The sequence below is a fragment of the Panthera uncia genome, unplaced genomic scaffold (genome assembly GCF_023721935.1).
Source record: "Panthera uncia isolate 11264 unplaced genomic scaffold, Puncia_PCG_1.0 HiC_scaffold_106, whole genome shotgun sequence".
In the NCBI taxonomy this organism is placed as follows: domain Eukaryota; kingdom Metazoa; phylum Chordata; class Mammalia; order Carnivora; family Felidae; genus Panthera; species Panthera uncia.
This window is the reverse complement of record NW_026057656.1, coordinates 14,295-24,665: the sequence shown is the minus strand read 5'-3', so window position 1 is coordinate 24,665 and position 10,371 is coordinate 14,295. Positions and strand designations below refer to the sequence as shown.

Here is a 10,371-nt window from a genome sequence, read left to right as displayed (position 1 = left end):
GCGGGGTTACAGTCGGTTCAACAAGTGTTTACGGAACGTGTGCCTGGCGCTGTGCTCCGTGCCTCCGTCGTTCATGCACGCATGCGCGGAATGTCTTAGTCGCTCATTCATTCGCTCACCCACTCAGTCCTGGGCCTTGGAGGGAGGGGGTAGGAGGGGGTAGGTTCATAGGCGGGGTGGGGTGTGACACGTTGTTAAGGGACGCTCAGATGTGCATATTTGACAACTGTGAGATGAAACTGAAGTAGGGAGGGGACAGTGCACACACACATACATGCATAAATGATGTGCTGCTTTTATGGGAAGGGTCCCGGAGTGAGTCTCTCTCTCTCTCTCTCTCTCTCTCTCTCTCTCTCTCTCTCTCTCCCTCTCCCTCCTGTATCTCCTCCCCTCCATCCCTCTTTCCTCACCTCTGTCTCTGTCTTGCATCCTGCCCCCAGACTCTCTCTCGGGATCTCTCCACGGCTCTCTCCCCTCCTCCCTCCTGTCCCTGCTCTGGGAGGAGCTGACAGTTACCAGCCAGCTGATCCCTGACCCCCACCCTCACCCTCAGACCCGAGACCTGGGTCAGTCTCTCTCCTCTGGACCCTCCTGCCCACACACCAAGAATCTCTGACGGGACATTCTCACAGACCAGGGGTATAAGGGAAGCCCCTGGGACAGGGCTCTCAGTCCCAAAGAGACAGCCCCGTGGGACATCCGGGGCCCAAGGCGGCTGGGCTCAGACACAGGGAAAGAAAGGGCTGGTTCCTGAGGGCAGGGAGAGCATCTCCTGGGTGCCAGGGTAGGGAGGTTTCCTGATGCCTCCCTGGGGCTCTCTCCCTCTCACCTCCCCCCAGTACGATGAGCTGCCTCACTACCCAGGCATCGTGGACGGCACTGCAACCCTGGCTGGCTTCGCAGAGGCAGTGGCCGCGGCACCGAGAGCCCCCGGCCCCTATGGCCCACACCGGCCTCCCCAACCCCAGCCCCCGGGCTTGGACAGTGATGGCCTGAGGAGGGAAAAGGACGAGATCTATGGGTGAGTGGGGACAGCTCTCGGGATGCGGGCCCCCTCTTCCGTGTCTCTGACTCTCTCGCGCTGTCTTGATCTCTCCATCTCTTCCCCTGGGTCTCCTGTCCTTCTCCCAGGTGCTCTGTCCTCTGCAGGCCCCTGGCCTCCCCTCATGAGCCTTCTCTCCTGCTTCCCCCAGACACCCGCTCTTCCCGCTGCTGGCCCTGGTCTTTGAGAAATGTGAATTGGCCACATGCTCGCCCCGAGACGGGGCCGGGGCTGGGCTGGGCACACCTCCAGGCGGTGACGTCTGCTCCTCTGACTCCTTCAACGAGGACATCGCTGCCTTTGCTAAGCAGGTAGGCACCCCCGTCTGCTCTGGGCCAGGAGAGCCAGTGAGGAGAGGAGGGCTGGAGACAGGACGCACCCTCTCTGGCTTCTCTCTTCCTTCCAGGTCCGCTCCGAGAGGCCCCTCTTCTCCTCCAACCCGGAGCTGGACAATCTGGTGAGATCTGGGCCCTCCCCAACGCTCCCTCCTCAGCAGGGGTCTCCTGTCCCTCCCTCCACAGCCCTGGGGTTCGTTGTGGGAGCGGAGAGGAGATCACCTGACCCCCTTTCTCAAATAGTGATCGTTGTTGCCTGTTCGCAATGACTATAGCCAAGAGTTTGAGAATGGGGACCGATGGCCTGGGTTCAAGTCCAAGCTCTGCCACTCACTAGTTCTGTGAACCAGGGCAAGTAGCTGCGTCTCCTTGTGCCTCAGTTTCCTAGCTAGTAGCAATTTCTATCTTGTAGGGCTGTTGTGAGGATATAATGAGCTAAAAAGAGTCAAGCACTTAGATCAGTGCCTGGCACTGAACAGAGACTCAATAGGCATTGGCTGTTCTATCAGTCAGGATGAGAACCTACCCCAAAACGAGGGCAGGGACTTGGCTGCGAAGGGGAGAGGAGAGAGGAGAGAAAGGAGAGGGAGAGGGAAGGAGAAATACCCTGGCCTCTCTCTTCCTTTTGGTTTCCAGCTCCCGCCGGGGCTTCCTATTGGCCGAACCCTTTGGCAAAGGAGTCTGGGAAATGTAGTTCGCAGGCAAAGGGTGGGACGTGGAACAGGGGACAAGATGGGGTATTTCCATTATAGCGTACGTTCCTTCTCTCCTCTTGTGATGGATCCTTTCCTGTCTCTGCCCCTCTTGCTTCTCTTCCTTTGTCTCTGACTCTCTAACATTCCATCTTCCCGTAATTCTGGGTCTCTGTCTCTGTTGCTCTCTGCCCCTGTGGTTCTGTCTCTCTCTGTCTCCCTGTCCTCTGTCTCTGTCATTCTATCTCATTCTTCCCGTTCCTCTATCTCCTTTTCTCTCCTTTCTCCTCCTCCTCCTCCTCTCGTCCTTCTCCCTCCTTCTCTCTCTTTCTTCCCCCGCTCCTTCCCTCCCTCTCCCCCTCCCCGTCCCTTCCTGTCTCCTTCTACAGATGATACAGGCCATTCAGGTGCTCCGGTTCCACCTGCTGGAGCTGCAGAAGGTGAGTGCTTCCCACTCCCCTCACACCCTCGCTTGTCCCCCCCCCTCCCTGCTCTTCTCGCCCCCTCCACCCCTCCTTCAGGCTCTCTGCCCACTGGAGTTGAAGCCGAATGCTGCCCCCGTCCCTGTACACCCCAGCCCTGGCCCCCGGGTGGCCCCCCCAGTACCCCGGTGCCCCCCCAGGTCCACGACCTGTGCGACAACTTCTGTCACCGCTACATCACCTGCCTCAAGGGAAAGATGCCCATCGACTTGGTCATCGAGGATCGGGATGGCGGCTGCAGGGAAGATCTCGAGGACTACCCGGCCTCCTGCCCCAGCCTCCCAGATCAGGTGGGCCGGGGATGGGGCACCAGGCGTCACCCCGCGACCAAAGCCATGAGCAGGCACAGCTGGGCTACAGCGTGGGGGCGTGCACACCACCCAGACTCAGCCACAGTCAGACACGCGGGACCACAGGGCTCGTGCCCCCCCGGCGCGGCGGCTACACAGACCGGGACCCGGCCGGACGACGGTGCATGCACGTGCACACACGCACAGGCACACACTCGCGCCAACAGACCACCCGTAGACTCGGCGACACCCACACACCCTACCGACACCCGCGACGGTTATACCACATGATACAGGCTCCCGGCCACAGACCCGGGCGTGCCGCACGCAGCAGACACAGACGGGCCCCGAGGACCCTCTGCCCCACAACTCCTAATCTGCACCTGCTGAGCAAGAAGAGCCCCACGGCTGCGGGGCCGGTTACAACCCACTCAGTGGCCCAGCCGTGTCCCGCGTCTTCGAGCAGCCTCCGATGCACACCCAGGCCGATCATCCGGCCCCACAGAGTCGCAAAGCCACCCGTGTCGTAATCCACACACGCTGTCTCGCAGACGGGACAACCGGCCGCTCGAACAACAGCCACAAACTTAGAACACTGGGGCCCTGTGATAGTCACACACAGCCAGCTGGCCGTCTCAAAGAGTGATGCAGTCATGCTCCCATCCTGTCGCGTGTCCCAGCTGTGCCCATGTAACTCGCAGCCACGCCACAGCCGCCCCCTCTCCGGGGTCAACCGTCCCATCTCGGGCAGGGACGCGAGCACACTGACGCGTGCCACACCACAGTTTCAGGACCGCTTCAGGCACACCGATGTGGGTGCTCACCCCAGCATCCCATCAGATCTGGGGCTACCCCTGGAGCCGCGCTCAAAAGCCTTCAGACTGATGATTCTCCAGTTTGCATGCCCGCCCGCAGTGCGCTCGAACGCACAATTCCAAACGCAGACATACCAAACCCTCAGAAACCTTCTCTGAGCGGCGGCGTCCCCAGCTCAGCCCCCGCAGGACACAGAGGACGCGCCCACACTGGGCCGTTTGGGGAGGGACTGTTTACAAAGCAGCGAGCGGGGTCAAGGGCAGTCGGTGGGGCAGGTGGGGGTACCCTGGGGGTTCAACAAGAGCTGAACCCACCCAACCTGCCTCCCAACAATTGAACTGATCCCTCAAACCAAATGCCAAAGAGGTCTTGATTCGGTCTGTGTGGGTGGGTCCGCCTCCTGGGACGCAGAGTGGGGGTGGGGGTGGTGAGGGTGCATCCAAGGCATTCTCAAGTCCCTCCAAATGTGTCGGAGTTAGGACAGAGGAAGCACAACCCAGAATTTCCCTGATGGGCAACTCAGAGAACCGCCCCCCTCAATCTCTGAAAACTGGAAGTTGGTTTTTTGGGTTTTTTTATCCCCCGTAAGTTTAGCGCAAACTCATTTCACAGCAAAATCTGACCTGAACTAACGAGGGGCTATTTATAGCCTTTATTTATTCCACTTCGTTAAATATTCATCCGTTTTGCTGCAGAAATGTTAATGAGTTTGATGACGAGGTGAAGTCCCAGACCCTAGGGGTGTTATGAAATACGCAGTGTGTGCACGGATTTACTGTCTAAAAACGTGAAGAGTTCTGGGGCGCCTGGCTGGTTCAGTCGGTACAGTATACGCGGCTCTCGATCCCGGGGTGGTGAGTTCCAGATTACTTTTAAAAATGAATAAATAAGGGGCACCTGGGTGGCTCAACTGGTTGAGCGTCCGACCTCGGCTCAGGTTATGATCTCGCTGTCCGTGGGTTTGAGCCCCGCGTCGGGCTCTGTGCTGATGGCTCGGAGCCTGGAGCCCGCTTCGGATTCTGTGCTGCCCTCTCTCTCTGCCCCTCCCCCGCTCACACTCTGTCTCCGTCTCTCTCAAAAATAAACATTTAAAAAAAATTATAAAAATAAATAAAAATGTGAAACACTCTGAATTCTGAAACACTGCTGGCCCCCAAGGATTTCAGATAAGGTGCCCTAGATCTGTATAAACGCCTCTTCACTGGGTGATTGCTATGTGTCTTTATGTAAATTAACTCCTTGAGTCCTCACCCTGCTCTGCGAGGTGGGGAGAGTTTATTGTCTTCCCTTGAAGACACAGAGGCACAGAGAGGTGAAGCGACTTGCCCAAGGTCACACAGCCAGGAAAGAGGCAGGAACAGGCTCTATTTACACTCAGGGGTCCCAGCTCCAGAGCCCCTGGTCTCAGCCACTGTGCTACATTGGCGCTGACCTCCAACTCTTGTTTTCCAGAATAATACTTGGATTAGAGACCATGAGGACAGCGGGTCCGTACATTTGGGGACCCCGGGTCCCTCCAGTGGGGGCCTGGCCTCCCAGAGTGGGGACAACTCCAGTGACCAAGGTAAGAAGCCTGGCAGGTGGAGGACAAGTGTGGGAGTCAGTCTGAGGATTGGAGTTAGACAGCAAGTAGGACTTCCACAGGCACAAGGACGACTGGGGTGTGGAGCAGTCTCGTGGGTGAGGGTTCTGGGTCTCTCTGGTACCCCCCCCCTACTGCCCACAAGCACGGCATGCCTGTCCTCCCCCAGGAGACGGACTAGACACAAGCATGGCCTCTCCAAGTTCTGGGGGAGAGGACGAGGAGCTGGACCAGGAGCGGCGGCACAATAAGAAGAGGGGAATCTTCCCCAAGGTGGCCACCAACATCATGAGGGCCTGGTTGTTTCAGCACCTCTCGGTGAGAGCCCCGGGCCCAGGGGCAGCGTGGGCGTAGAGAGGGAAGGCGGATGGCCGTGTGGAGACTGAGGCCCCGAGAGAGACCCCGAGATGGGAGATCCAGGCCCAGGGGAAATGTTGAGGGAGAACCTCAAGGGGAGGGGGACTGGCAGGATCAAGCATCCATGAGCGCTCCCTGTATGCCAGGTGCTTGCTGCTAAGGGCTCTGAACTCATTCAGTCCTGACCTCAACCCCCCACCCGTCTGTTCCCCCCACTCCCCTCCCCCCCATCGGTCATCACCATCCGGCCAAAACAAAGCCTGCGAGGATAGGGCTGTGGGTGGCTCCATTGTGCAAAGGTCTTCCAGCCAGAAGTGGGTTCGGAAGCAGACGGTTTGGCCTTAACCGGTGCACCGCACTGCCTCGTGGGGAGAGCTGGGGGGGTGGGGACTAGAGACAGGAAGAGAGTCAGGGAGAGGCTGACACAAAGAGAGAAATGGAGAGATGTGGGGTGGACTGGATCAGAGCAGGGTAGACACAGGGAGAGAGTCACAGGGGGACTGAGAGAGGGAGAGGGATTGGGACAGGGAAGGACACGCACAGGAACCCGTGACAGAAACTCCGAGAGGGCTGGTGCTGGGCTCTGCCTCCTTTCCGGTGCTGGAACCCCCAGCTTCGGTCTCCCTAATGAGAGCTGGCCAATTAGCCTGTAATTGCTGGAAGAGGCGGGGGCGCTCACGGGCATAATTGCCCGAAGCTTGGCTTCTCCGCTTCCTTCCACTGGGCCTTGGGGGGAGCGTGGACCAGCTCAGACGAGCTTTCCCCTGGCCCTGCCCCAGCCTGGGCTCCCCATCCCCATGGGGCCAGGCCTTGGGGGGTCAGATGGCAGCTGGGCAGGCAGGGTGACTCTTGCTGGTGGCCACAGCACCCGTACCCCTCGGAGGAGCAGAAGAAACAGCTGGCGCAGGACACGGGGCTCACCATCCTGCAAGTCAACAACTGGTGAGTGACCTAGGAGGCCTGCGCGGTCCGTGGGCCCGCCCGGGGTGGGAGGCCGGGCGCTGTCCGCGGTGCTGACGGAGGCCGCGAAGCCCCTGGGAGCCTCTCGTCTCCCCTCCCCGTCCCCGTCCTCTTTTCCAGCTCTGTCTCGGGTGTTCATTGCTGCCTCCCTCCTATTCCCTCTTTACACCTCCCTCTGTTTCCATGACCCCCTCCCAGGTTCATTAACGCCCGGAGACGCATCGTGCAGCCGATGATAGATCAATCCAACCGCACAGGTACAGGGAGAAGGCGGGGAGAGAGGGTCTAGTGTTCCCCGGGGAGTGTCAAGGCTGGGACCCGCACACCCTGGGGCTCAGCCTGCACCCCTCAACCTCCCTCGCAGGGCAGAGTGCAGCCTTCAGCCCAGAGGGCCAGCCCATGGGGAGCTATACGGAAGCTCAGCCACACATGACAGTCAGGCCTCCAGGTAAGGCCCCGCCCCTTAACTAGGCCACGCCCCCAGCACACCAGGCCCCTCCTCTAAATGATGATGCCCCACCTCTTGGGATTAACTTCAGGAATAGTACTTCATTCGCATAACAGTGGAGCTGGGGAGACAATTGTAGATTTCCAGATGCCCACCTTTTCTTAGCCGAATTCGCTTCTTCCAGGCTCTGCCCATCCATTGGAAGGCTCTACTTTTCCTCAAAGGACCAGTCCTTTCTTTTTTTTTTTTTTTTTTTTTTTAATTTTTTTTTTCAACGTTTTTTATTTATTTTTGGGACAGAGAGAGACAGAGCATGAACGGGGGAGGGGCAGAGAGAGAGGGAGACACAGAATCGGAAACAGGCTCCAGGCTCCGAGCCATCAGCCCAGAGCCTGACGCGGGGCTCGAACTCACGGACCGCGAGATCGTGACCTGGCTGAAGTCGGACGCTTAACCGACTGCGCCACCCAGGCGCCCCAGGACCAGTCCTTTCTTAAATGATGACTCAGTCGGTCTCGATAGATGGATCCCCTGGGGAAGGAGAAGGCAGGAAGGATTTAGGGGCATATGGGGATGTCTGGTGAAGAACCACTAACCCTCCTCTTTTGTCTTCCAGGGCCGATGGGGATGAGTCTGAACTTAGAAGGAGAGTGGCATTATCTATAGATTCAGGACAAGTGTAAGTGTCCAATGTCTAGGGGCACTGGGTTGGGGGTTGTGTGGCTCTCAAACCTTGGTAAGAACTCCAGATTCCAATATTCCTCCAACCCAGAGCAGGGTCAGCAGGGGTCCCTGAACTGAGGGTTCCCCAAGGCTTAGTGGGAAGATGATTCATCTGTCCATCCATCCATCCATCAACTCATTCACCCGTCTCTGTATTTATCCATCCATCAATCACCCACCTACACACTATCCATCCAAAATATATCCACTCCCTATCCATCCAACCACACATGCGCCCACTTATCCATGCATTCGCTCAGCTACCTACCTCCCCGTGATCCATCTACGCAGGCAACTACTACCTGTCTTCATCAGAAAATACATCTACCCACTCATCCGCCCACCTCCCCATTGGTCCACCCACTCGCATATCCACCTAGAATGCATTCACCCACCTACCTTCTCCCCCATTCATCTGCCCACCTATCCATTCATACGCCTCCAAAATATGTTAAACCCTCGTTCCACATCCTGACCAGCCTCCGGTAGAATCCTGCTCTTGAGAAGATTCTGGGCTTGTGAGGAAGTGGACATCAGAAACGAATGACAGTCCAGAACAACAGCGAAAACAATATAACACAGCTTGCTCAGAGGAGGGAGACATCACTCATCCCTGAGATATTAGGAAATATTTTATAGAGGAAGTGACTTGTGGGTAGGGCATTGAAGGATGAATAGGGATCCAATGGGGAGAAAAGGGGGGCAAAGTAGTAGGGTGCATTCTTTTATGCTCCCAGGTCTTAAGACTTTAGAGCATCTTCCCACTTAGTCTTCATAAAAACCCCAAATTTGGGGGGGGAAAAAATTATTCTTATTTCCATGTTACAGAGGAGAAAAGTGATGCTAAGAAGAGGTCACTTGGGCAGGTTCACTTGGCTCAGAAAAGCAAAGGGAACAGCATGTGCAAAGCCCCAGGGTTGAGAGGCTTCCTGGAATTTCTAAAACACAAATCAGATCTTGACTCTCTCTGTATTAAGACTCTGAAAGCCAGAGTCTTTACCTTAGCACTGCTTCATTCATTCATTCATTCATTCACTCATTCATTTAATGCACATTCTCTGAGCATTTCTGTACCCTGCCCCCATAGGGCTCACTGTCCAGTGGGGGAGACAGACCTGTCTTCAGACAGTGATGTCCCAGAGTGGGCAGGGCTGGAGTGACGGAACCCAAGAACTGAAGGAGCCCAGAGGGGGCATCAAACCCAGGCTGGGGGTTCAGGGAAGACTTCCTGGAAGAGGGGACTTGGAGCTGAGACCAGGAGAATGGAAGGAGCGAGGCAGGAAAGGAGAGAACAGCATATGCAAAGGCCCAGTGCACTTAGAAGGCTCACAGCTATGAGATAGCACCCTGCTCCCCCCACCCAGTCACAGCCATGAGGGGAAGGGAGGACTGGGCTAGGCTTGCACTGGCAAGCTGGGTGGATGAGTAATGAACTCAGGTCCAACAGGAAGGCTGGGAGATGGGAGTGGAGACCTAGGAGGACTTAGGCATGGAGGGGCATGGGGACTGGAGCCTGGGAAGGAAAGAGGGACAGGTTTGTTCAGGGACTGGCAGTGGGAGGTCAGTGGGGGTCTCAGCTCTGCCCTGACCAACCGAGGACAGGTGTGGCCTGGTCTGAATGTCAGGAGAACCTCGGGGAGGTGAGGGGTCTTGGTCCATCTCTCTCCCTGTCTTCCTTTCTCTTTCTTGGTCTTAATTGTCTTCTTGTCTCTTTTTACATCTCTGTCTCTGTCTATGTCTCCCTTTTCCATTTCTGTTCTGCTTCCCTCCCTCCCTCCCTCCCTCTGCATTTCTCTTGCTATGGGGCTGATGGGGGCTGCACAGAGGGGCTGATGTGGAGCCAGACCCCTCCCCACTTCCTGACTTGGCCTCTTGTCCCCTGTTCACAGACCCCAGCCTCTGGACTGTGACCGCCAGGCTCACACCTGGTCCCGGTCCCTGCCTGGCCCCCTGACTTCAGGACCCCACCTCCTAAGGCCCCCAACGCAATGCCTACCTCCCTGGGGCCCCGCCGGGACATGGGGGCCTGAGCGCCCACTCGAGGGGCTCTCAAGGACAAAGACAAGGCCTCCAGGCCCCGCGCCCCACATCTGCCCTCACCTCTGCCTCGAACCCAAGCTGAGATCCTGGGCCTGGGTCTTCAGAAGGTGGTGGTTGGGGATCCCCCTGCCTCCAGGCTAGAGAAGGGACTGGAGGTGGGCTGGGGCTGTCAGGGAAGGAGGGTCAGCTGGATCCGACATTTGGGAGAGGCCCCCTCACCCTCCAGCCCACTCCCTCCCCTTCTCTCCCCTACCTCCCTTCACTGATGTCTTCTACTTTTTTTTTTTTTAATGATAAAGTCTTAAAAACAAAAAGCCACCGATCTGAGTTCTTGTGTCTCTTTTGAGATTCAAATACTCATCAATTTGAAGCACCTGAATGACTATAATAATAATTGATACTCTCTCTCCCTCCCCGCCCCCTCCCGCTCTCTCCGCGCGCTCTCCTCCGGCGCTCCCACCCATGGCTTTGTGGTTTAAAACACCAACTTCTTTTTTAGCTCATTATTCTATAGGTCGGTATACTACACTCTGCTGGGCGGTTCTTGGGATTTCAAAACAGGGCTCTCCTGTGTAGCATGGCTGGCGACGGGTCAGCAAGGGGG

At 57.1% G+C, this 10,371-nt stretch overlaps 1 protein-coding gene across 1 annotated transcript; it reads left to right on the top strand.

The window, feature by feature from the left end:
• Positions 1-779: 779 nt before the first annotated feature.
• LOC125916734 (homeobox protein Meis3) lies at positions 780-10,076 on the top strand. The gene is made up of 12 exons (XM_049623034.1): positions 780-1,021; positions 1,194-1,353; positions 1,449-1,499; positions 2,459-2,509; positions 2,692-2,841; positions 5,110-5,221; positions 5,409-5,557; positions 6,462-6,538; positions 6,755-6,813; positions 6,921-7,004; positions 7,621-7,683; positions 9,617-10,076. Exons 1-11 carry the CDS (start codon positions 801-803, stop codon positions 7,668-7,670), a joined length of 1,164 nt encoding a protein of 387 aa, XP_049478991.1. The 5' UTR covers positions 780-800; the 3' UTR covers positions 7,671-7,683; positions 9,617-10,076.
• Positions 10,077-10,371: the final 295 nt, after the last annotated feature.